General features: G+C 34.8%; 1 protein-coding gene across 6 annotated transcripts in view; it reads right to left on the bottom strand.

The window, feature by feature from the left end:
- The window catches only part of CBLB (Cbl proto-oncogene B), a 216,844-nt gene that overhangs the window by 41,784 nt on the left and 147,296 nt on the right, over nucleotides 1-27,764 (bottom strand). For all 6 annotated transcript variants that reach the window (XM_082460351.1, XM_082460355.1, XM_082460352.1 and 3 more), the window contains exons 11-13: nucleotides 19,928-20,113; nucleotides 18,006-18,371; nucleotides 10,380-10,474 (exon numbers count right to left, since the gene is read on the bottom strand). In XM_082460351.1, the coding sequence (XP_082316477.1) occupies nucleotides 10,380-10,474; nucleotides 18,006-18,371; nucleotides 19,928-20,113 (647 nt within the window). The remainder of the gene's footprint in view (nucleotides 1-10,379; nucleotides 10,475-18,005; nucleotides 18,372-19,927; nucleotides 20,114-27,764) is intronic.

Below are 27,764 nucleotides of genomic sequence, written 5' to 3'. Positions count from 1 at the left end.
AGGATACCAGAGGAATAAAATAGATCAATTTTACTTGGCTGGTTCCACGTTAAAACTGCTAAGTAAACCATCCTACCATTTACACCAGTACTTCATTCCCTTTATATTATCATCAGACATTCACAGAGTGTTCTGCACTGCGGCTGTCATTCCTAAATTAATACACTGGTAATGCACAAGGACACATAGTCTTAAAGATACACAGCCATCCTCCCCACAGCCTTTGCCTCTTGTTAAATTCAATGTGTGTTATTTAAACTTTAATGAGGAATACATCCACTATCTGCATGTGCACACTTGAAACAAACCAAGAATATATTTTCTAATGCTCTTCTTAATTAGTGATTTTTGCATTTTGAAGCTGAAGGCTCACAGATACAATCCTCTACAGCCTTCTACATTCCTGGTGTGAGAGGCATATCATCAGAGGGGTGACCTTCTGCATATCCCACTGGCTTTTCCTACATAACATACCTCAAACATCACCCTTGCCAAGTACTTTTCTTTCCTTCATTTGAGCAATTCCTGATACCTTGACTAGTTCAACTTTTCCAGAAATAAAGCAAAGTAGAAATATCCATCTTTACTGTCTATAGATGAACCTCCTGTGACGTCCCACAAAACAGTAATTTTCTTTGAACTTTAATCTTTTATATGTATTTGGTTAAGTGTTCATACATTGACATTGTGTTTTCTATATATTCATCTATGTCCTTCTTCTTTTTCTGTCTAATTGGAAAATGCTTAAGGGCAGACCCTGAGTCAGCCAAGGCCTGGCACGGTGTGTGTCCCACGAAGCACTCACAGCTTTTAGACAAAAAGAACGAGAGGCTATTAGAGAAATACATGACCAAACTGTTTTATGGGAAAGAAAATCATTTTTAGGATACTTTCATAATGTAGAAAAATATTTTAAATATATTATTTTGCTTGCCTTCTACATGTAAAATCTTATTTAATAATCTCTGAAAGCAAGGTTTTGAAAAATATCTTTTACTAAAACCAAATCTTCAGAGCCTGCCATATACATTAGTCCATATTTCTTGTACTAACTATCCTAACAGGCAAAACACCCAACTTCGAGAAATCATAGCCCAGAGAAGTGGTAACACAAAATCTAGCTGTATTTGAAATGAGGATTGCCCATGTGCCACCTGTAAGCCATTTCCCCAGCATCTCAAGAGTGGGTTTTATAAATATACATACTAATTTTGAGGATTCTTTCATGACATCCAGAAGAATCAGTGTGGTATATTATTAGGCTGATTATAAGCTTTAATTTTAAGTTTTCACTTATAGTTTAAGTATAGTTTATACTTTAAGTATAGTTTTCACTGACTTGTTTTTAAGCTGGAGAAATAAATTTGAAGTTAATTTTTAAGTTAACTTATTCAAGGCCAATATTCATTTCTAACACTTTTAGGGAACTGCTTTAGAAATCAAAAAGGCAGATGTTGAGGAAACTCATTTTTTTTTGAGAATCTGATTTTCCGATACATGTTGAACATTAAAGACTTCACGGTGATATTAAATGTGGCTTATAATTAAATACTTATAATCACCAATAACTGGACACAACCCAAATGTCCCTTAGTAGAGGGATGGATAAACAAACCATAGTGTGTTTTACAATGGAATACATACTCTGAGCAATAAAAAAGGAACAAACTATTGATACTCTTGACAACCTGGATGAATCTCAAATTCATTGTGCTAATAGAAAGAACCCAAACTCAAAAGGCTCTATACTATATGATTCTATTTATATGACCTTTGGGAAAAAGCAAAATTATGTGGACACAAATCAGATTGATAATTTCCAAGGGTTTAGGGTAACAGGAGAAACTGACACAGGCCTGGGGGGTGTTTTTGGAGTGAAGGAACTGTTCTGTATCTTGACAGTGGTAGTGAATACATGACTGTGCATTTGCCAAAACTCACAAAACTGTACATTAATAAAGCAGGGCGAATTTTACTGTATGAAAATTATGCTTTAATTTAACAACTGGAAAATTTTCATTTTAAGGTTAAAAATTCATTTTAACTCATTTAAGATACGGCAGATAAGCATCCTTCACAAACAAATATGCTTAATATCCCTAGTGGCCTTCAAATCACTTACCTAATTCTATTTGAGCCTACAGAGAAATGTAGACAGAAACAAGGAATGCTTGAATATGGTGGAATATGTCAAGATGCTCTCACTTAATGTGAAAATAGAATCTCATTCTAACCCTATGCATTTTCTATGAACAGATCAATATGTTCATGGAGAAGTGGAGAATATATGGCAAATTATGCCTCTATGGGACAAAAAAGAGACAGTATAAGGAATATAATTTAGATTGCATATTTAAATAGAATCCAATGGCTCACAATTCTGTGTAAGGCTACCTAATTATTTGTGATCATAAATCAGTTGTATGGTAAATTACAAGTAACAGATTTGTCAGACTACTGGGATTAGTGTTAGTATCAGTATTCATCTTAGATTTTAGTCAGAGAAAATGAAAGATTAGTGGAATTAGTGGCATTCCTGCACCCAGATTATAGCCATCCGCCAAATGCCATTTTCCTACAAATGATGAGAGAGGGATTACAATTCTATCTGAATTTAGAAATTATAATACTAAAATAAAAAGGAGAAAAATAATACCCATAGTATTTATTTTGTACCCTTTCCACACACTATTTCTCTTTCTGTTGAGACTAGTTTAAAATGATATGCTTGCAGCCCTCAATTCTTGTCATCAGTGCGTCCACAAGCAGGTTCTAGGGATTCACCACAAAACATTAGAAAACCTACGTTAGGATGGTCAAGCTGCTCCACGGGAGATTTGAACAAAATTTATAAATCAATAAGAATGTGCAGAAAAAATGAAGTCTGAGTTTCAAATACTGAGTCACATCAATAGGCCAAAACCAAATGCACAAACATGATACACAATGAGAGAAGAATGCCATAGTGATCATAATGAATAAATTGAAAAGATGGACCCATCCCACACTATCCCATACACATCATGTCAATTGTAACTTACAAAGGACTGCCATCTTCAATATTAGTTCACCTTTCTATCTACCCAAGGTAAAACAAACAAAACTAGTGCAACATCTTGGCAAACCTTGAAAATATTTTAAGGTGTTTGAATGAAAGCTGGTTCAAAAATTAACAAAAGAGCATCACTGTTCATTCACTAGGGTTAAGAAGAGAGTAGCTCTTAATTACAGCTGGATCTTCCATTTAAAGTTCTCTACCATATTTTCTTTAAATCAATGAAATTAATTTCTCATCATTGAACATAAACAGAATTAATGTAAAACTGAAGTGTGTATTGTCTATACAAATCCTCAGGTGAACAATAACAGAACATGTTTCCCTGCTCTTTTGCCATTAAGCATAAACAATGAAGCCTGGTGTGCACAGTATATAAGATGAAAAACTTCCATCAAGCTTCTTTCTCTTAAGTTTTTAAAAATTACAATGTTATGTTTGCTTTAATAGCTCCTGTGGCATAGTGCTTTTTTCTCTTCTTTCTGTTTTTCACTCCCCAGTCAAAAACAAAGCAAAACAAAACAAAACTTCCCTTCTCCCAAGGATCTGACCACCATTTCAGTCAAATTGGTCTTGTTTTGTCTTTTGCACCTTTCTATCTACAGACCATTTTGGCCACTATTTATTTAAAAACAACCACCCTCACATACACACACGCAGGCACAGATGCTGATGCTGTTTGGCGGTGTGGACCTCTTAGATCACTCACTGGAAGGTGGCAGTAGTTGCAGCTGCATTCACAAATCCACATTTCTAGTTTGTTTTAGATTATGATAATAATAGATAATGTTTATTATAATTTTTACCACACAGAAATGTTCTAAATACGTTTTCTACAATATCAACATTTCAGGGGTAAATGATATAGTTTTTTAAGGTGATATTTTCATATATAAGTTCCTATATTAGAAAAAAAAACTTCTAGGATTACATTTATATGTCTAAGAGTATAACAAATCTAATTAAATTTGGGCACTGGTCATGTAGAAATGATTTTATCAGCTTTAAATAGTACCTACTGAAGTATTTACTTGAATATAATATAAAGGTGAAAGCTTAGATGGTATGTCCAACTGTCCCCTCAACATCACTATTTGGATGTGTGTGTAATCGGCACCGAAACTCAACAGATCCTTAACTCTTAATTTTACCACCCCTGCCCTATTCCCACACCTGCTCCTTCTCCAATTTCCCTCCCTCTGGTAAATGGCACCAACCCATTCACCCAGTTTCTTTAAGCAAAAACCTATATAAGAATCAATCATCCCTGATTTATTGTACCTCACAGACATCTGATTTATTAACAGGTACTGTTTGTTGGATCAAAATACAACCCAAAGTGGACTGTATAACTCCATCGCCATCACTCCAAAGCCCTGACCACCTCTTACTGGTTCACCACATCAGACGACTACACTCTCCATTGGTCTCACTTCAGCTGTCCTAAAGACAATTCACGTAGCAGCCAGTGACCCTCTTTAAAAACACAAACCAGCATTATGTCATCATGTTGATCAAAACCTTCGATGGCTCCTAAAACTAACCAAACCAAAGTTCTTATCATGGCCTTAAAGGCAATATATGATTTAGCTCCTATATACCTTATTCAACCCCAGCCCTACTGTCCCTCTTGCTGTTCTCCAGATATGCCAAAGGGATTCACTTGCCTCACTGTCTAGCTTTTATGCTCTTCACCCAGGCAGTCTCATGGCTTGCTCCCTTCTTTCAGGTTTCTGTTCAATATTACCTTTCCTGATGACCTCATCTAAAGTATAAACCTCCCTATCAATCACTGTTTATCCCTTTTCCTGCTTTATTTTTCCTTCTAGCACTTACCACTACCTGACAATATACTATGGTTATGTGTTTACTTGCTGTTCTCCTTAACTAGAGCACAAATTCCAATGAGGATGAGATTTTATCTTGTTCACTCTGACTCTCCCGTCAGTACGCAACTGAATGAAAATAGGATAGTTGTTATTTATCTCTTGTAAAAATAAAATACAGTGTGTGTGTGTGTGTGGAAAAAAATAAAATAAAATAAAATAAAATAATTAAAAAAAAGAAAATAGGATAGTTAGGCAAAACCTGGATACTCTAGTCACTGAGCTTAAACTATCAGCACCTTATCTGTTTAGAAAAAAATCTATAACAACGATCAACACCACCACCTCCAACAACAAAAAACCCTTTTTACAAAAATATTAAGTAATATTGATTCACACGTATTTGAAAGTTTAATATGTCAAAAGTACAAAAGGTCCATTTCTAAAAGACAAGGAACAAGAAAAATATTCTTCTAAAAAATGACATTCCTCAGCATTCCAGAACATTATCTTACCTGAAGTAATTATTCCATTATTACAGTAATTCCTTTGCTTATTGGCCAATATCTTGTGTTAAGTAAAATAAATATTTTTAACTGTTTCAGGTTTCATTTAGTTTAATTTTGAAAAATCAACTTATTTCAAGATAAATATAATTTAGTAAAAACTGACACTACAATAAAAATAATCCACATAGATTTTTTCATTCTTCCCCTAAAAAATTATGATTACCCGTATTTCAAGCTTTTAAGAATTTATATTTATAGCAAAGTGTCAATCATCTTAAGTAGAAGCCATTTAGGAAAAAAAATAAGTAAACCTATATGCACTAGTACAGTTTCAGCTTACTTTTACGACAGAATATATTTTAAAAATAAATTCTATATTCTTCTAGGTCTCCAGATAAATTACACAATAAAAGTCATATAATTGCAGTCATACTGTTTTACAAGAAAGAAAACACTATCACAGAATAGCCTCTTCCATCAATTTCATGGGAATCAGAGCAACATCAAATAATTTAACAATTACACTTCAGTAAATATTAATAACAACACAGTATAGCTTTAAAGGTAAATATTAGGTTTGACATTACTGAATTCAACACTGGGGCTCTCAACATTTGTGAAAACTATCAAAGTCTATGTTGGGTAGCAATCTGTTATTTTGCTTTGGCCTAATTTTGAAACATGTACTAAGACGCTAACACAGAAACGATACACTTGAACATCCAACATCCCTATTTCCCTGAGTGACATTTTGCTAAGACCTGTATTCTATGCCCCTCCAGAGCTGAAGATCTATTCTCATTGTACTCTGGTTATACACTCTAATGAAGCTGAAGTAGACAAAACAAAAAAACAAAACAAACAAAAAACCCAGAGCAGTAATCCCAAGTTATACTGGCTTCAAAAATGGGATGCAACCAACCAATTATAAATGAGCATTCAAGTTGCCAAGTATTCATATGTAATTAATACTACAGATGAGTACCCCTTAAAAAAAATTGCATGGAACCTAAAAGGTTGAGGCTCAAGAGGATTTTAGAGGTCATTTAAGATAAACAGATCCCTTCATTTATCAGATGGAGAAAGTGAGGCCCAGAGAAGTTACCTTGTTCAAAGACAGACAAATATTAATATTGGAGTCACGTCTGGGACCAAGTCTGATTTTATTTTAATGGTCACTTCAGAATTCCATGCTGGTTCCATGATAAATACAGTACAGCATAAATGATTAAGAAAAATGCTTATTAAAATATTAAGTGACAAAGGAGAGCATGAAATTATCTCTACAATGTAATCTAAATCATGTAAAAAAAAAAAGTCTAAAAAGAAAAGAAAGTCAGAATGTTAAAACTCTGGGGGAAAACTGGACAGCTACATGTAAAAGAATGAAATTAGAATACTCCCTAACACCATACACAAAAATAAACTCAAAATGGATTAGAGACCTAAATGTAAGACTGGACACTATAAAACTCTTAGAGGAAAACACAGGAAGAACACTCTTTGACATAAATCACAGCAAGATCTTTTTTGATCCACCTCCTAGAGTAATGGAAATAAAAACAAAAATAAACAAATGGGACCTAATGAAACTTCAAAGCTTTTGCACAGCAAAGGAAACCATAAACAAGACGAAAAGACAACCCTCAGAATGGGAGAAAATATTTGCAAACGAATCAATGGACAAAGGATTAATCTCCAAAATATATAAACAGCTCATGCAGCTCAATATTAAAAAAACAACCCAATCCAAAAATGGGCAGAAGACCTAAATAGACATTTCTCCAAAGAAGACATACAGATGGCCAAGAAGCAAGTGAAAAGCTGCTCAACATCACTAATTATTAGAGAAATGCAAATCAAAACTACAGTGAGGTACCACCTCACACCAGTTAGAATGGGCATCATCAGAAAATCTACAAACAACAAATGCTGGAGAGGGTGTGGAGAAAAGGGAACCCTCTTGCACTGTTGGTGGGAATGTAAATTGATACAACCACTATGGAGAACAGTATGGAGGTTCCTTAAAAAACTAAAAATAGAATTACCATATGATCCAGCAATCCCACTACTGGGCATATACCCAGAGAAAACCATAATTCAAAAAGACACATGAACCCCAATGTTCACTGCAGCACTATTTACAATAGCCAGGACATGTAAGCAACCTAAATGCCCATTGACAGACGAATGGATAAAGAGGATGTGGTACATATATACAATAGAATATTACTCAGCCATAAAAAGGAACGAAATTGGGTCATTTGTAGAGACGTGGATGGATCTAGAGACTGTCATACAGAGTGAAGTAAGTCAGAAAGAGAAAAACAAATATCGTATATTAATGCATATATGTGGAACCTAGAAAAACGGTATAGATGAACCGGTTTGCACGGCAGAAATTGAGACACAGTTGTAGAGAAGAAACGTATGGACACCAAGGGGGGAAAACTGCGGTGGGATGGGGATGGGGGTGGGATGAATTGGGCGATTGGGATTGACATGTATACACTGATGTGTATAAAATGGATAACTAATAAGAACCTGCAGTATAAAAAAATAAATAAAATTCAAAAATTCAAGAAAAACAAAAAAAACCCCAAAAAACTCTGGGCATTGATATTTGGGGTATGTAAATGCTTATATTTATGTATTTGTTTAATTTTTTTCTTTATTTTATATATTTTCCATATTTTCTACAATGAATAACTGCTACCTATATGTCAGAATAAAAAACAAAATGGAGAGATAAACATGCCATTAAAAGCCAGCACTTGTAATTTTAACTATGGTTAATTTGCAGCATGCAAAATAGAAAACTAATTTGCTGTTAAGGATGCATTGTTAAAGTATTTCTCTGGTTAAGTAAAGCAACTGCATTGTTTGAGGGAAAAAAATCAAGAGTAAATGGGGTGAAAGTATATCCAGGTACACATACAAACTGAAGTGTTAGAAAAATATCAATAAAAGGCATTTTACTATGAATTTGTTGTTCTTTATTTATAGAAAAACAAGCAGTTAATACTAAATATAAATGAAGCAAATGGTAACCTCTGCCTTTTATCCCACTTGCCAATATGAATTTAATAAACAGAAAGTAAAATTTTAATCTCCAATTAGCAAGATTTCATGTACTTTGTTTTTTGATGTTCTCTGAATTAGAGGTAATTGAGCTTAGATGTTTTAATTACATATACAAATATCCAGAGTTCATTTGGTGCTACAATATCATATGTTATTAGTGATGTACAACCTACTACACAGAATATATATTTGCTTCTGACTTCTATGTCTGCTACATATCTGGCAGCTCCAAGAAAAGTGGCCACTAAAGAATGGTCCAATGCTTAGTTTCCCACTGCCCCCTAAATGATGTCAAATTTCACACTCATGCTTTTTCTCATGCACACCCCTTCCCAACTGTGCCCATCCTCTATGACTCAGGAAATTTCCATCCTCTCTATAAGACATCCTTGACTTACAAAGTCTATAATAGTCTATTCTCCAAGCTTATATAAAAACTAACAAGTTAGATGCATACAGTTTAGTGGCTAATGTTCTCTTGTGATTTCAAGTACGTTAACTTTATTTTAAAGTAGATGGTAAATTTCTTGGGAGCCGGTATCTAGCTTATCGTTCTTTTGCATCCAGTGACCAGCAGAGGAAGGAGTGAAGATGCTCTAAGACTTTCAGTTAGAAATGAGGATCTTAGCAGATGATAAAGTCAATCCACCAAGCAACCAAGTGCTATCAGTATACCATTAAACAGCAAACATAGTAAGGTGTTAAGGGAGAAGCAGAGATCACGAGAAAAGGGTTTTGCCCTTAAAACCTTATAATCTTTTTAATGTGGAGAGGCACTTTAGTATTAGAAAACAGTAGAGCAAAGTACATAAGTAAATGTGTAGAAAATAAACTCTAGGAGGAGGAAGAGAATCAGTCTTATTACCATCATTATGACTGAAGTCACAGAAGTTTTCATACAGAAATAGAGCCTGAGACATGGATCTTTAGAATAAAGATTCTGAAAACTTGGTGCACAGAAGGGAACAGCATGAAAGACTCATAAAACCAGAAAAAAAACAAGACAAGATTAGAGGGCAAGCATTAGGAATTCCTGAACGATATTTTAATTGGGTAAAATTCTGTGGATAGCAGGAGAGCATAGAATTAATTTAGAAGGAAAGAAAGAACAATGTTGGGCTTTGAGTAGGAAAGTGATCTGGGGAAAGCAGAATTTAAATCAGCTACCTGAATAAAATATACTGGAGGAAAGACAGGCAGCCTGATTTAATATAGAGTAGGAAAATGGCCATCAGGAGACTTGGTTTTATCCAGGTTTGATTTGGATAGACACTATCCCTTAACTGTCTGATATGCTTCTTGTGTCCCCATTTTTTCAAATGAGACACCTAGTTTAACTCATTTTTCTAGCTTTAAAATCCATTGATATTCCATTCTGAGATCATATCATATGATCAGGTAGAAGGCTCTTTCAGTTGTCCCGTTATAAGCCAGAACCAGGGCAATGGGGAAGATTAGCTGAATATGAAAAACTTTAAAAGAATAATCAACAGGACTTAGTGGCGGAATGGATTTGAGACATGAGAAAACTGGAGGAACCAAAGATTATTTTATGATGTCAAACTGGGTAGTGGGATAAATGTGATACCTCTAAGGAAGAGACATGAATTGGAAAGGAGAGCTCATTGTGCTACTTGAGCCTCTTCTTGGAGGCAGGGAAGACTTAGCTTTTTCTCTGCTGCTTTATGTGTAATCTCAGAGTGTAGGTAAGTCTCAAAAATGCTGTAGTTATCAGCAAAGAATCAGAAAGGATCTCGATTTCTGGTACTTTAGTTTAAAAATCCAGCTGGTTCATTTTTACTGATGCATATTCACCCCTGTACTTTCTGTACTGAGAACCTCAAAACCACTCTTTATAACAACTTTATGCATGGACAGTTGATCTCCAAATTCAGTAAAACTCACTTGATGCTGGGGAGAAGGGTGGCAGCTGGAGGGGGAGGAGAAAGCCGGGGAGGAACATCATATTCTTCACTTCCCAGGTGACCATTGGAAAAGACCTAAAGGAAATCAAAGGGTTAGTTTAGAATTTAACTTCTGGAGGACCTTAAAACAATAGCAGTTCTTAGACAATCTATAATTTTGAAGAGAATATATAATTTCAGTTTATTTGAACAAGTGAAATATCATATAATATACTTAGGAGTTCGGAGCACCATAGTGATTATTTACCGCCACCCGAAAGTAGCACCATTTTTTATGTGAAAAAATAAAATACAACCTGATTCTTAAACATATTGAGAGGAGATGCTATAATTTCTATAAATCTATAGATAGCTAGATAAATAGTAAAAGTCCCCAAACATGATCAGTTTTTATTGAAAAGTTAGCATTCTCTGTAAGGATTCAATAAAGAAAAAAGCAGCACTGGTGCAATTCTTATTTCAATTCCTCCCAAATAAAAGTGTTCTAAATGATATCTCTCTGGGGTTAACAGAACATTTCTAAACTTCTTGATAAAACAATACATGAGTATAATCAGAAATGCCTTTGTTCTTTCAAGGCTGAAGCTTCAGCACTGCTGGTAACTAGAGACCTGGTCTGGATTTCAGAGTGCAAGCAATTTTAAACATAATTTTTGGTGTGTGAACAACACAAACCAAAATTGTTACCTTGCTCATAAGGTACCATAGAGAGCCAGTGTTTACTCAGAATTCGGAAATTCTGGTTTCCAGATTGCTCAGTTACATATGGGAACTGTCTGAATAACTGCTCTTAACTAATCCAACAACTTGCGATGAAAGCAACTTAAAAGAAAAAAAGAGTAACTTTGCAAAGACAGATTAAACATATTTTAAGACCTTTAATCATTAGGGTTTTATCATGAAGCTCTTTCCCAAACTCTTTACTAGTTCATATTTAAAAGGTGTAGGCTGATTTCTGGCAAAAAGGATGTGATGTAACTTGAATAGTTCTAGATAACCCAATCAATGACCTACCAATTTCTTTTTTCACCCCTCAGTTCTAAAATGGTGTTGAAGCTTTAGAGTGCAAAATGGAAAAGGCCATATCCTTCCCTACCAACTTAAGAAAAGGAACATGTTTAAAGAATCCATTTGAAATATATCAATGTTTGCAATTTAAAGCTACACAATATAAATTTTATAGCATTAAAGTGTCACTCTAAAAATAAGTCCTGTGCTATAGCTTTGATTTCTCATTAGATTCAATACACTAGAGATACACTATGACAAAAATACCTCTTAGGGTTTCTGACTATGGACCAAATAACAGAACAAGGCAGAGTTTTTTCGATTTTGCTAGAGAAAAGAAATGTCTCAGTAGATATTAATTATTGTACAGTTCAATGAAAACCTCTAACATAAAAAAGTCCCTTTTAACCAACAAATACATGTGTCAAACCGCAAGTGCTCATTGTATAATGGGCATATAAAGTCATCCTTAATTTGAGTCCTGTGCAATTGTTGCCAGAATGGATACAATGTATGATTTCTGCAATCAAATCTCCTTGATGTTTCTGTCATAAACACATTTAAAATTCATTCTGGGAAATGTAATATGGGTTTATATGCAATTATTTGTTTTAATAGGAGCAAGTATCTAATGTACTGTTGAATACCTAGTAAAATTTCAGCAATTATAAAATAAAAGAAAGCTATGGGAATAACAATTTCTGTTGTGTTAGTTCTACATGAATCTTTTTCAGGACAAAGACTCTAATTCCTCATTTTATAGGACATTCCTTCAATGCTTTACACACAGTAGGGCTCAAATGAACATTGACTGCTGACTGACTTACATTATACATATGTGCATACATACATGTGTCTAAAGGACCTAAAAATGCAGGTACTAAAATGACGTTCATGTTTCTGTTCATCTAAAGTGGCTGGATGACAAGATTTACGATTATTTCATTCTGAACTCCATGTTCCCACCTGCATCCATTTCATTAGACAAAATCATTTTATCTAAAACTACTTTAGAGACTGCAGTAAGTCACAACTTTTTGAGCCAAAAATAAATATTTTACGTCCTCTGGAAATCTGCAAAGCCTTTTGCAAAAAGGAGAAAACAGTAGTTCCTCAAATGTGTAGATTGATAGTATCAACTGAAGCAGTTCACACTGAAATCTCACTGATTCAGGCCTTCTTAAACTCTCAACTAAGGAAACATCTTTTTCTTCTGCCTTCCTAGTTCACTGTTGCAAATTTACCACAATTCCATTGGACATGCTACCAACTTAAATATTCTGATCCTATCATTCCTCTGCCAAAAAAGTTTTCAAAGCTCTTTTTTGTCTACCAAGTTAAAGATAACTTAGTATAGAATATGAGACACTCCACTCCGTAACTGCTTTCAGTTTATAATGCCATAGTTCTACCTACTGTACTTACTCTCTCTGTATGCCCTAGAGTCTGTCCAAAATTGACTTCCTGCACTGTGCTTACCTTCCCACCTCCATGCTATTCCTTCCTGTCATGTCTACAACAACACCACCTATTGATCTTTTAATGTCTACAGATCCCTCTTGCATGAAGCTTTCTTTATTCCTTCTTTTACCCTGCCTCTCAATTGGAATGTTTCTTCCCCTAGGGCATCCCGCTTTATATATTCTGGATGCTTCTCCTATGCCTCATCCCTTAATTATATACCTGTCTCATCCTCACTAGACTGTGCTTGATTCATTTTGTATTTGCCACAGTGTCTTGAACATCCTACTCATTTAACTGAAAGAGGCTGAAGGAATAAGAATACATTAAGGGGAATTTATACTACCTGTGGAAGAAGTATAATCTGAGTTATCACAAAGTTTATTATAAACTCTAGGTTACTCTAGGTTACCCTGGATTAATATTTTTCACGTGCCTCAAGATAACATTTCATCCTAATTTTTAAGTTTGAAATATCTTCTTATGATTCAGATATTGTCTAAAAATTAAGGTTAAAGCATTTGGGACCCTTGAGATGTAGGGAAAACAAACACAATTGTGATAATCTTAGCACAATTAAGAAAAATCTTTTTAATTACAAAACCCCAAACACAACCCCCTTCCCCCATCCCACACATGTAAGCCCACACATACACTACACCAAAAATATCGCTATAATTTATCCTTCAGCAACATTAGATTAAAAATGAAACCTGTGTACACAGAGGACTTATTTTCTGAAAGACAACACCTGAGATTCATAGATAAGTTTAAGTTCATTCTTACAAACATGTGCCTCTCCACCAAAATAGCAAAAGCCACAATCTCAAAAAGAGGAATCATTCTATGTATTTATCTAGCAACATCTTCAACAGATTATTGTACACAAGGTCATTTTAGAATAATGTCACTTGAAGTAACATAAGTCAGAGATCATTTTTATCCCATAAGAAACAGTAGCATTCTTAATCTTTTAAGAGGAACAAATAAAGATAGTGGGACACAGTGTTAGTATCTAGATATAAGGAGATAACATTTCAAGTCTCCAATGATATTTTAAAACATTTTAGTGCAATAAAATAATTAAACAAACCAACAGCAATAAATAAATATCTAGCCAACAAAGTATTAATTAAGGAACAGGTTTATAACGTGGCTAGAATTTGAGGGAATGGAAACAGTCCTATAGGAAAGAAATCTCTTACCAATAAAATAAAACAAGGTAAATAAACCTAACAACTCTTAGCTTTCAGGTTCATGTTAAAAAGTAAAGTATTACCTTAGCTAACCTTGATTATGCTAGGTGGGAGGGAGAAGAGAAAAGGGAGTAAATGAAAGTCACAGAAAATTCTTACACTTCATTTTAATTATGCATTAGAGGGCTTTTTTCCTTAGAGTTCTTTACAGTTAGCAAATAGAGTAATTGGAATTTAATTTATCCTTGCTTCCCTTACCATTTATCTAGGGAAGATGCAAATAAAAAGAGCAAATGGTTCTAATGGACGATGGGAACTGGCACACTGACAGAGGACACACAACAAAGGGGAGCAAGTCCTCACCCTATTTATAGAATGTTTAGTTTCATGAATTCCCCTTATGGTATTACATATGTACACTTAATGTTAAACTTTTAGCACTCATCTCAGTTTTCTTATCTTTAAAATGGGCAGATGATATTTAATTTGAGCTATTTCCTTTAATGAAAACAAGTCTGAACGATAGTTGTTACTATTTGACACAAAAATGTATTTGCTTACATTTGGAGAGACTGACGGGTTATGTGAAGATAACACATCAGCCTCCAAGTATCTAAATCCCTATACCCTTTATTCCCATGATAACATTTAAAAAAAAAATTTTAAAGACTACACACTAGGTATGGAGGGTGAGAATATATTGTAACACTTACATTTTCGTTAATATACAAGTCTTTTAAAATCAAAGTCACTTCCCCTTCTTCTTCAACCCTTCTCCCTTGTCTCCCTCTTATTGTGAATATGTGATCTATCTATAGAAAATGACTACTTTTCTAAAAGAGTAAAAAATCCTATTTTAAACAAGAAAGTTACATTTTACCTTTGGCTGAAGGCCAGTGCTGGAAAAATACATTAAAAGAACTGTCTACGCTCCTAGTGTACCACAGACATCTTCTTCCTCCAAGCCCTTTCCTGCCCTACCCCTGCCCACCTCCAACCCCAGCATGCATATACTCTTTCGCCTCTGTCATCAACCTAACTGTAATAACTCAGCAACCCAGTTATTGAGTGTTTGCGGAGTATTCATTAGGCACTATGCTAAATAAAAGCAGAGAGGAAGGGGAGAAAGAGATAATGATTTGGGTCTTAAATTAAAAAAAAGTAAGGACAACTATTTTAAATGAAAATGAACTGTTACAACTTATACTAAGCCTCCACATCTAGTTTGGTTTTATTCCATAACCAAGGGGTATGGGGGCTTAGATATTTAGAGGGTAACTATTCTCCTAGAAACTAGGTCCTATTATTATTTCATTTCATAAAGTAAGGGAAATAAGTGGAATTGGGGGCATAGATGTAGTAAGTTGCTTGCATCCACAAAGCCAGTGAATCCTAGAGCAGGAGGTAAAACTGAGGTCTGATTCCAGAGCCTGGTGGATTTATGTTGATCAGATTTTTAGTTTTGTTACAATGCAGCTATCAGGTTTGCCTTATCATTTTTACTTCTGCCTAAAGGAGTTAAACAGTTCCTCTTCTATAAAAACATTCTGTTAAATTTGTAAGGGGAGAGAACATTGGGATTCTGGTTATCTTGAACACTAGGAGAGTCTTGTATGTAGAAAGTGCATACAAATATGTAATTAAATCAATCTGGATTGAGGAACTACAGAGACGTAAGTAAAGAAACAAACTCCAACCCAGGATCATGCAGAGACTGAGAATTACAGGATCCTAGATGGACGCAGTCTTCCATCGGTTGAAGCTAGCCTCTAAGTCTCCCAACAGTAAAATAAGAAGAGGAATTGGGCTTTTTCTACTTTATGTCAGTTGTGATATACCTTGTGGTCTACTGAAGTGGACCCATTTTTCCTTCAAAAGACAATAAAAGAGGAGAATAAGAGGAACCATGGTCTGTTTTATAGCATTTAATACATTATGTATAAATCCTTCTTTATAATCTGCCTTAAAAGTCAAACAACTATACTGAAATGAGAAATCTTAGATGTCTAATTTTGGTAAAAATATTAATCTAGTTGTAACTTGAAGTTAACTTTGAGAATATAAGCATTGCAATGCTAATACACACAACATGAGATTAGACCTTCATGAATTTTAATGAGCCTAATTTAGATAGAACTAAACAAATTCAGCTTTCAATAAGATATAAATTTTGGACTTTACTCAATGTTCTCTGGGATATTAACATGTATCAATGATCAGGACATGAAAGTTCACATAGAAAACATGTAAAGGAATCTTTATAACTGAAATCACTACTAATACTTCATACCTATAGTTAATATAATAAAAATAAAATTTCATACCTATAACCTAAGAAATTATAACCCCAATTTAAAACAATCACCATCCATACAAAAATTAATAGCCTGTATTCTAGGGCTTAGAAGGGCAGGTGTATTTAGTGCTAAGACTGTACAACATATTATCTAAGAAGAACCCTGAAACAAGAGGTCTTCAATGAATTGCCTAAGATAATTATTATATTTTAAGTATTTCTGAAGTCCATTCAGGAAATAAATTGTAATATGTTGCTAAGATATAACCACTCATGTCGGAGCTCTTCTGAACACTCTCCTTAAGGCAAGTGTGATCATGTATGAATGAAAAGCAATAGAGACTAAAGGGAAGAAAAAAATCACTGGAAAAAAAAAAAGGCAGGTCCTCCTGATCAAGATTCTAGGTTGTAGAAACATACTTTTGAAGATAAGCTCTCCATTTTCAGAGAACATTATAAAAATGCTCTTATAAGTGCTTTCTCTTCCATTTACATCACCTTTGCATGACCTTGAAGAAAACCTTTACAGATCTTCATATTTATAATAGATGAAAGCCTGCAGGTACCAACAAGGCACTCACAAAGAGTTACGGCAAACCACCACCACTCTTCCCCTGTGTTTTGAGTGCCTGAGTAGACAGTTTTGACTCTTGCTATCCTGGCTACCCTAGAATATCACTAATAAGTCTTATACAGAGTTTTCCTTCACACATGTGCATGTGCACGCATGTGTGTACACACATACAGGAATTTAGTACATGTCATTCTTCACACTTCTTTGTTTCTTGATTAACTCACCAACTACAAACTATTATTTTGAAGGAATAGTCTACTCCCCTAAAATAACAACTTAAGATCAAAAGAGATGGGAACACTTAAATATTACAGTCTTCAAAAGAGGCAAAGCCTCCTTCAGCTGAAGGAAGATGGTGACGATCTGATCTGAGTCAACAATATCATGGACACAAATACCAGGAAACATTACAGGACAGCTCTGCCAGGGGCCCACTGAGGGTTCGAAACTCAGTGATTTCTGCTGCTGCCTCTTCGGTTCCCTGTATGCTTAAATTCTTTTCTGTACATATAAATGACAGTGGTAATATCCTTCATGTTAGAACTCAACGTGTGTGACAGTCTTTCAGTTTTATAGAGAAAGACCTTGCTTTCCAACAATGAACTGGACCTGTTGTTTTTATGTATGTGAGAAGTTCATTCTACCTGGCTGCCTAAGGTGTGCTGTCCCAGGTAACAGTAACTCCAATGACTGATTGATGATATGCTATAATCATACAACTTTTTTTTCAAATTAGATAGAAGTAAGAGAGTTAAATAAAAAAGACTGCTGATTCTCCCATTGACAACATTAATAGGAAAAAATTTTGCAGATGAAATAAGGGAAGGTGAACTAAATCTCTGGCAAACTGGTGTCTTCATATGAAAATTAAATCATTACTTAGAACCTTCTTCCTGACTTCTGTTAGTTTCAAGTTTTAAAGAGCTTCTGATTATTTATAATTTGCAGATAATTAAAGACCTGCAGGGAAGTGTCACACTAGGTGACAAAAACACCACTCAACCTTTTATACTACCTCTTATCAGAAGACTATAAGCAGATTATTTAGCTTCAGCTTTGAGTATTTCTTACCTTGGCTGCTTCTAAAGGCAAATCATGGCGTCTGTGTTTCCGCATAAGCACTGGGTCGGAGCCCATTCTACTGTGCCTTCCATTTACATTTGAACTCGCTGTGATTCCAGGCTTTGGAGAGGCATCCCCTAGGAGGCGACATCCCACTGACTGATTAGTCCCAAGCACATCCCGAGGGCACCAGGCTTCCAGAGGCATCGGCTGGTCTCTGGAAGGCACACTTTCCATGTGAAGGAAGTGACGACTCAGTCTATTGTCAGGGGGGATTGGGGGAGGTCTCTCAGGTGGAGGAGGAGGAGGGTCTCTTAAGGGAGGTGGTGGTGCTGGGAGTGGTTTATCTTGTTTTCTCACCATGCAAGGAGAAGACTAAAGAAACACAAGAGGAAAAAGAAATTAAAAGAGGTTCCATGCACTGAAATGACTTCCAGACTAGTATACTATTGCTTTTGTTTTCTAAGCCATAGTAGGGCTTTATTAGATTCCTGTGCCATCTTTTAATGCGTTTCTTTTATCACCAACTAATGAAAGTTTAAAAAATTAATGAAAAACTCAAATATATCTCATTAAGATTTCTTTGTAGAAAATGAATACGTAGACTCAAATGTTAGGATTATAAGGACTACAGGAAAACGTAGCAGAATATCAAAATTATATGGTGATTTTGACTGGTTGACATTAAAATAATAATGAGTCGTTAATTATTTTATTTGCATGTTTCTGTGATTTAGGAGAGACAGCAGAAACCATCAAAGTTGTTGTTGTTTTACTTTTTAAAAGAGCACCTTGATTTGTAATATCTTTGGAAGACTGAAAATGTTGGTTTTGTTACTTTTGTGTTCACCTCTATAATACAGACCAAGTGACAAGGGAGAAATGTGCTCCAGTTCTTTAACAGTTAATACCAGAATAGTGAAAATTCACAAATAATAGAGCAGCATTATTTACAGACCTTACTTGAGTTTTATGGATCTTAAAAAAAAAAAAAAAATCAGTCTGATTCTTATGTGGAAATATGAAGGTATAAGCTCCTGAACTGAATCTATGTGACTTTCACAGTTTTTATTTTCATTTACATAGTTCATCTGATGAATGATCTGTGCTTTTATTGTTTGAAAATATTAGCAAAGAAATGTGTGTTTACATAATTCTGACTAAATAACATCCTAAAAAGTCTTAATATGATCTTAAAACCATGTTAATTATAATGTAGAAAAGTCCAATACTATTAAAATACTGTGCTTCCAAATAGTTTTAGACCATAACGCATATTACCGAATGGGATTAATATTTAAAATCTTGTATTTAATAAAGCAAAATATTCCGTCTTCAAATTTGGAAAAAAATCTGCACAGAACTAAAACTGTGGGCTTAGATGTACAGATAGAATTATGTCTTTAATATTAAACAGTAATGCAATTACTTTGCAAATACTGTAATTCTTGGTAATTAATTCCTTCAGGTATAAAAGGTACATATAATTCCCTCTTCTGAGTCACCCTGAAACATGGGTGATAATCTATCACATCTTAAGCCCTATGCAAATATACTCCCATAACATTTTTCTTGTCAAGACACTATGAAAATGAGTGTAAAATATCATTTAATAAGAGCATGCAATTTATTTTAATACATATAATGACCTTTTAAATCCATTTTACAGAATAACCATACTTACTCTGCTGTTTATTTTAGCAAATCAGGGGGCTGTTACAGACATGTGCTCTCTCTGAATAATTATGTAACTTTTATAGCAATAAAGCAAGGAATATGATAGTGGACTCACTATAAACAAAACGAGAGACACATCAAAGGTGTTCGTAAACAAGAGCATAAGAAATATGAGTAACGGAATTTTAAAAACCTGAGCAATCAATAATCATCACATAAAATTATTATCTATGTTTCTAATAAAATTGATTTACCTTTGGTGAACCAGTTGGGCTGCCACAGGGAGACCGAACTACGCCTTTCTGAATTAGATCCAGGCGCGGAGGCACTGGTGGCAGGCTTAAATGTGGGATCTGGAGAGGGTCTGGATGTGGCTTTCTTCGCTGTGCAAGGGGAGAGGATCCCGGTGATGTGACTGGGGAATTCTGCCTGTCAGTGCACTAGGATATAAAAAGAGAATGATGTTTGTTTGATGTGTAAAGTACATACCTTTCAGTTCTTAAGACATTTGGTTTTGAGAATGTATCTGCCATTGCACATCTGTTAAAATAAACTCACTTAGTTTACTCTGATTAGTAGATGGAAAGAGCTCACATTGTCCCTCAAGAGCAGTATTATGTAAAGAATAAACGGATTAGTTTTTCCTACATATTGTAGAAAGGGCCTAGGAAAAAACCAGCAAAAGGGTAGTTTAAAAACAATCAAATGCAGGCATTCTTCTAGAAACCTGTCTACATTTTATGAGAAACATGCAATGCAGTAATGCACATTGCTCTTGGTTATCTGTATTATAGAATTTTCTTAGGTCTTTGGGTTTATGATACATTCTAGAACTTAGAAATCATTTTGTTCCATATAAAATACGTATCCAGTGCATAATCTACTTTCCTACAAACCAATTAAATCAGACAAGGTTTTTAAAAAATTTGTGTATTTAAAATAAACAGGTTTAAGACCAGATATTTTCCCCCAAGCCTTCACATGGAAAATAAATCCTCAAGTTAAATGTTCTTCTTTAAAAACAATTAAATCTAGGAAAGTCTGTACTTCTAAAAATCTGATAGATTTCTATTCTATTACAAGGGTTTCCATGTTATCTGGTAGATAAAAGAGCACCAAAAAGCCATCAACAAGTACTTTGATTTGTATGTATGTGTGTAACCCTTTCTGCTTCAGAAGTGTGTGTGTGTGTGTGTGTGTGTGTGTGTGTGTGTGTTTGACATAACCTGATTCCTATTCGATATAAAAGCCATCCTAATTAACCAGATAGCCTCACTTAGGATCACAATATTCTGTTCTGAAATATCAAGCAGTTTCCTTTTCAAGGCTAAGTTACTACCTACCTCTTTGGAGACCTAGGCTTAATTTTTATACCTACTACATTAATCTAGCATGCTTTGATATTCATCTGTTTCCTAGTGCTAGTATTTATAAGGAGTTTTAAGCTTGTTTTTAAGCCATTTCCCCCTAACATTACTTACCTTTGTAAGAGTAGTCAATGTCAACTGACAATTTAATTTCAACTCTAGCAATAGTGAGAAAGATTTAGCCATTCTGTCCTTAACTGAGATGTGATAATAAATTTGTGTTCATGTCCACACTTAGTTACGTCATGTAAGGTCTTTTTTTTCTAATTTACTAAAATTGTGGTTTGTCTGATGTTTTTCTCATGATTAGACTAGCATTATGTGTTTCTGGAAGGAAGGTCATGTTGGTAAAGTAACACTTTAACCACATCACGTCAAGGGTCTACACTATCAATGTGATTCATCACTGTTGATGTTGACCTTGATTACCTGGCTGAGGTATTGACTGTCAAGGCTTTACACGACAAAGTTACTTACTTTTTCTTCCATTTTCCTTACTGTACTCTTTGCCAGGAAGTTACCATGTGCAGCCCACACTAAAGGAGAGGGGACTTATGCTTCCCCTGGTAAAGGCTTTTTAAAAATAAATTTGAGTGTCTAAGCAGAAGCTTCTAGACCACACTTCAGGTATACTTGAATATTGCCACGACATTGCTAGACTGTCAATTCTTTGTCTCTCTCAATAGATGCCAAATAACTTAAAATAGGTCAATAAATTCAGATGCACTTTCACATGTAAATTTTAAGACCCCTTTCTTATTAATTTCATGATTCTTTTTTATATCTCTTACCTACTTAACTGAAGGAGAAAAAGCAGAAACTGTAGAGTCATAAGCTGATTTTCATGCAGCCAGTATTCTTAATAAAATAACATGACTTTTACCCCAAAAGTCATGGAGCCTCACATGGTCATGAATTTGAACCTTACGGAGTAATACCAATCCCAAAATGATCATGGACAGAACAGAAAAAACTCCTTGTGTCAAACTAAGTGCATCACAGTTCGTAGCAATCAGATCAGGAGATGTCACAGGACATCTAATTCTCCACAATTCCCATTAAGGGTAAATTACATTCTCTGAGAACTAGAAAAAATGTTACCTGATAAAAATCCTTTATTGATCTGGTTATTATTCTTTACAAAAAAAGACTCAAGAAGCAAAGCTATCCACATGGTTCCTATCCTGTAAAGAAATAATTTTTACATAGATATACAGAGACTACATAGCACTGCACTGTTTCAGTTACTTGCAGAGAAATTTTTCACTGCTTGTTGCATTTACTGCAAAGACCTATGCTCCTCCAAGCATTTTTCTTCCACAACTCCCTGCCTGCTTCCCTAATTACCTGGAACAGGAAGGAGAATCCTGACAGAGCCAGCAGCCCACCATCATCATTAGAACTTGACTTCTGGTTTAACTACTAATTTAATATTTAAGCAGTTACCATATTCCTAGTGTGTTTAAATAATGGGATGGACTTGATTTGAAGTGGGTGAACTGTTAAGATATTGAAAGGGTATATTGAAAATCTTTGGACAGACATCCAAACCACTGTGTGTGGTGCAGAAGTAACCCTGAACTTCTAGTTACCTCCAGACAAGCATACTCTCTATAGCTTTCTGAATGTAATCTGAAGCAGAACTTGCTTAAGAAAATTCATAATCCGCCTGCCAATGCAGGGGACACGGGTTTGAGCCCTGGTCCGGGAAGATCCCACATGCCGCAGAGCTATAAGCCCATATGCCACAACTACTGAGCCTGTGCTCTAGAGCCCACAAGCCACAACTACTGAAGCCCGTGCACCTACAGCCCGTGCTCTGCAACAAGAGAAGCCACCGCAATGAGAAGCCTGCGCACCGCAAAAGAGTAGCCCTGCTCGCTGCAACTAGAGAAAGCCCACGCGCAGCAACGAAGACCCAATGCAGCCAAAAATAAAATTAATAAAAAATTAAAAAAAAAGAACAGTTCATATTGTATTCTCAAGGTGATTTTATACTGCCCTCCCGAAAGACTAATTCATTTTGAAGCATTACAGTAACTGTAAGTTGGCTTAGTCAGAAGGATTTTATGGAGAATAGGTGAAGAGTATGTGAAGAAACAAAAAATATTTTATCTTTATTATGTGGTCTAAATTCACCACAGCTTATTCATTTTCCAGAGTTCTCCTAAATTACAGTAAAATCCCCATGTAAGAGTAGATAAATTTAACAGTGCCCTTTAGATAATAATGCATTTTTCTTGCTGAAGCCTTTTTGTTGTCTCTGTGAACAATTCTGCAACTAGAATATTGAAACTTTGCATTAACTTTCATTGCTGGTAAAATTCAAATGCTAACTGTGAACATTTGTAAACATTTTTAGTAGATGGTCACATTAAAGGTCACTTTTAATTTATCTGAGTAATCACCAAGTATATTTTTTTCCCTTCCTATTTGAAAGTCTAAGGAGAAGAGAAGTCTTACACAATGCTTCACATGCCCACTCATGTTATGTTCTTTGTCCCATTATCTACCATATTCTTTTATTTACCCCTCATTGATTTGAAAGAGCTCTTTATATATTATGATAGTGAACCCCTATCTTTTTCAATTATGGGGAATAATTTTTTCTCAGTTTGTCTTCTAATTTTTTAATGGTAGAGATTTTACTACTGCTCTTCTGATTTTAATCTTCTAGAGAATAAATACAATGAATTAGTATTAAAAAAAGGCAAATTAATCAAGGGATTCTTAAAAGGATCATACCCTTTTTGCCACTGCATTACATGAAATCCTTTCTTTGTCACTCCTTCATCTCTATCTGTCCACTCTATTAGATTAGGTCAAGGAAATGGAAAGCTAAGAAAAGATTTACTAGGAAAGCATAGGAAGCAGAAACCAGGATGTGGACACAGAATTAACTTTACAGAATTTATCGCACAATATAAAGAAAATCATTTATATAGAGGTAACTGCAAGAACTGGGAAGGATGGAATCATAGTTTCAAGTTATAGGATAGCTGATTTGAATAATTCCTTTATCTTGATTTTAGGTAATTCTCGCTTTTTTCTAGTATTACACTTGCTCTCAGAACTTCAGAATATATGATCTTTTTTCGTTTCTGCGCCTGTCTTTCAAAATACAAAAGCTGGGCGCCTTGATTCCTGCCTGTATTATCATCACACCAGCTTATCTGTCTCACTAACAATTTCTCTTAAGTTCTTTAATGCTGGTTGTTGATAAGTAAGTTTAACAAGCTGAAATCCTGGTGCTCTAGAAATTTAAAGACCACATTTGATTCTTTTATGTCTACATATTCACCAATTTTTCCAAACCCTTTGCTTCATGAAATGAATAAATGCTATTCTTTATTTTTTCTGACAAAATTTACAGAATTCTTTTGCACTTAGAATAGGAGGCAAATGACTACCATAAGGAATAGAGAAATCTGAATTTGCAATTTTAACAGAAAATCCTGAGAGAAAAGGCCCAAGAAGTAAGTAGTGAAAAGCCCATCTCAGCATGCTCCGCAATTACCAATAATAATCAGGGACTCATTCTATTTTAGTCACTCTTCATTTTCTCCATTCCTTTTAAAGAGCGATTTTATAACAGCCTTAATAAGATCCATTATTATGGAAATGGCAAAACATTTGGTAAGAAACTTCAAACCCTGCCAGGCTATTATTAAAAACAGGACAAGAAAAAACCTCTCCAATTACTAATAAGATGAGAGTTCTGACAATCCCAGAGATAATCAAAGTCAATTTTATAATATTTCTAAGAAGATTTTTACTTAATGAATTTTCATATCTGAACAAGGTAGATACATGTATTATAAGGATGATGAAAAGGACAACATTTCTCTAAATGCACGAAAATTAATGAAGGACATTGATAAAACTTTTATCACATAAAATATATGCTAAGTAAAACATTCTAATAAAATAGAATTAAAATAAAATATTCTAACATTTTCCTGTTACTAACTATCCTCTTGGTTCTTCTTCTCATATTCATTTGTGAACACAACAAAATCAAAAGACTTTAAAATAATAGCCTATGCAGAATATTATTCAGAAGTTATCCATTACAGAACCATTTACATGCACACATATTCATGTGTAATTTGTAATATAAGTATAAATGATTTATGTTGTCTATTTTGGAGTACTGTACCATTGTTCCCTTTTAGATAACAAATGCTTATATGAGGAACATGGTGTAAGAGTAGTACAATCATTTCATACTTATCCACAGTCACACTTCAAGAAGTCTCAATATGTAGGAATTTAGGGAGAAACTTGGAGTGAAAAAGAAAAGTTCTCCCAACTTAATCTATAGATTGAATGCAATCCCAATTAAAATCCCAGCAAGTTATTTTTTAGATATGGTCAAACTGATTCTAAAGTTTAGATGGAGACAAAAGACCCAGAATAGCCAACAGGATAGTTAAGGAGAAGAACAAAGTTGGAAGATGGACACTACTTGACTTCAAGACCTACTATAAAGCTACATTAATCAAGATTCTGTGGTATTGGCAGAAGAATAGACATATAATACATCAATGGAACAGAAATAGATCCCCCAAAATATAGTCAACTGATCTTTTGACAAAGGAGCAAAGGTACACAATGTAGTAAAGACAGTCTTCTCAACAAATGGTGCTGAAGAACTGGACATCCACATGCAAAAAAAAAAAAATCTAGACGTAGACGTTATACCCTTCACAAAATTAACTCAAAATGGACCACAAACCTAAATGTAAAATGCAAAATTATAAAACGCCTAGAATATAGGAGAAATCTAAAAAGTGACCACCAAATACAAGGTCATCTAGATACAACACCAAAGGTGCCATCCATGAAAGAAATAATGGGCAAGCTGGACATCATTAAAATGAGAAATTTCTGTTCTGTGAAAGAAACTATCAAGAGAATAACAAAAAAACAAGCCACAGACTAGAAGAAAATCTTTGGAAAATACACATCAGAGAAAGGACTGTTCTCTAAAATATAAAAAGAACTCTTAAAACTCAACAATAAGAAAACTAACAATCAGATTTTAAAATGAGCCGCAGACCTTATAAGATACCTCACCAAAGATATACAGATGGAAAATCAATATATGAAAAGATGCTGCATATCATATGTCATCAAGGAAATGTAAATTAAAACGAGATACCATTATACACCTTTTTGAATGACCAAAATCCAGATCACTGACAACATCAAATGCTGATGAGGATGTGGAACAACAGAAACTCTTATTCATTGCTGGTGGGAATGCAAAATGCTACTGCCACTTTGCAAGAGTCTGGTGGTTTCTTACAAAACTAAACATACTCGTAACATACAATACAGCAATCATGCTCTTTGGTGTTTACCTAAAGGAGCTGAAAACTTATGTTCACACAAAAAACTGCACACAGATGTTTATAACTGTTTTATTCATAACTGCCAAAACTTGTAAGCAACCAAGATGTCCTTCAGTAGGTGAATGGATAATAAATAAACTGTGGCCCGTCCAGACAATGGAATATTATTAGTGCTAAAAAGAAATGAGCTATCAAGTCAAGAAAAGACATGGAGGAACCTGAATGCATATTCCTAAGTGAAAGAAGCCAATCTGAGAAGGCTGCATACTGTATGATTCCAACTATAGGACATTCTGGAAAAGGCAAAACTATGGAGACAGTAAAAAGATCAATGGTTGCTGGGGGTTTTGGTGGGGGAGATGAATAGGCAGAACACAGAGGACGTTTAGGGCGGTGAAAATACTCTGCATGATACTATACATGACACCATACATTTGTGCAAACCCACGAATGTACCACACCAAAAGTGAACCCTACTGTAAACTATGGACTTTAGACAATAATGATGTGTCAGTGTAGGTTCATCAATTATGACAAATGTATCAGTCTGGTGGGGGATGTTGATGATGGGGAGGTTACACATGTGTGGAAGCAGGGGGTGCATGAGAAATCTCTGTACATTCCCCTCAATTTTTTCTGTGAACCTAAAACTGCTCTAACAGTCTCAGAAAACAAAACCAAAAACCAACCAACCAAAAAAAAAAAAAAGGAAAAGTCATCTTAATGGAAAAATTCTGCTGTATTTCTCCCTCTAGGAACAGTAACAAGGAATAAGCACCTTGCTAGCTTTACTAAGAATATGGATATTAAATTTGTGTGTAAACTGAGGTTCACTATTTTAAATTATTATTATTGTTGGCATTCCACTAATAACTTTGGTAAAATTTTTAGACACTACAAATTCGAAGCAATGAAGAGAAGGAAAATGGTTAGGAACTTACATACGGAGTAAGAGCTGACTTCTCTTTGAGGTTTGACAGGGAGGTGGTCAATAAAACTGCAATAGGGTCTACTTTAAAGAACTGCAAACAGCCTCGCAAGTGGAATAACCCCAAGGGCCCTCTCCATTAAAATGTTAAACATTATTAGCTACATAGAGCTATACTGCTTCTCCCTGAAGTACCTTTTATAAGAGGGACATAATCTCCTAGCCTGTGACCAGCCTCTATAACCCTGACATTTCTTTTGAAGTTTCATATTTTACTTTAAACATTTATATGAGTTTTGCATTCTAATCCAAATATATATGTGATTTTAATTCAAAGGTATGTTTCCCCTGTCTGCGTGCAACCTCCCCTTAAATCCTGTAGCAAAACGTAAACCTGAAGAAGTATGTCACGTTGATTATAGTGGTTTCTTATGCCCTT

This window comes from Balaenoptera physalus (genome assembly GCF_965194825.1).
Source record: "Balaenoptera physalus genome assembly, chromosome: 4".
NCBI classification, from domain to species: domain Eukaryota; kingdom Metazoa; phylum Chordata; class Mammalia; order Artiodactyla; family Balaenopteridae; genus Balaenoptera; species Balaenoptera physalus.
This window is presented reverse-complemented; position numbering and strand designations above follow the sequence as displayed.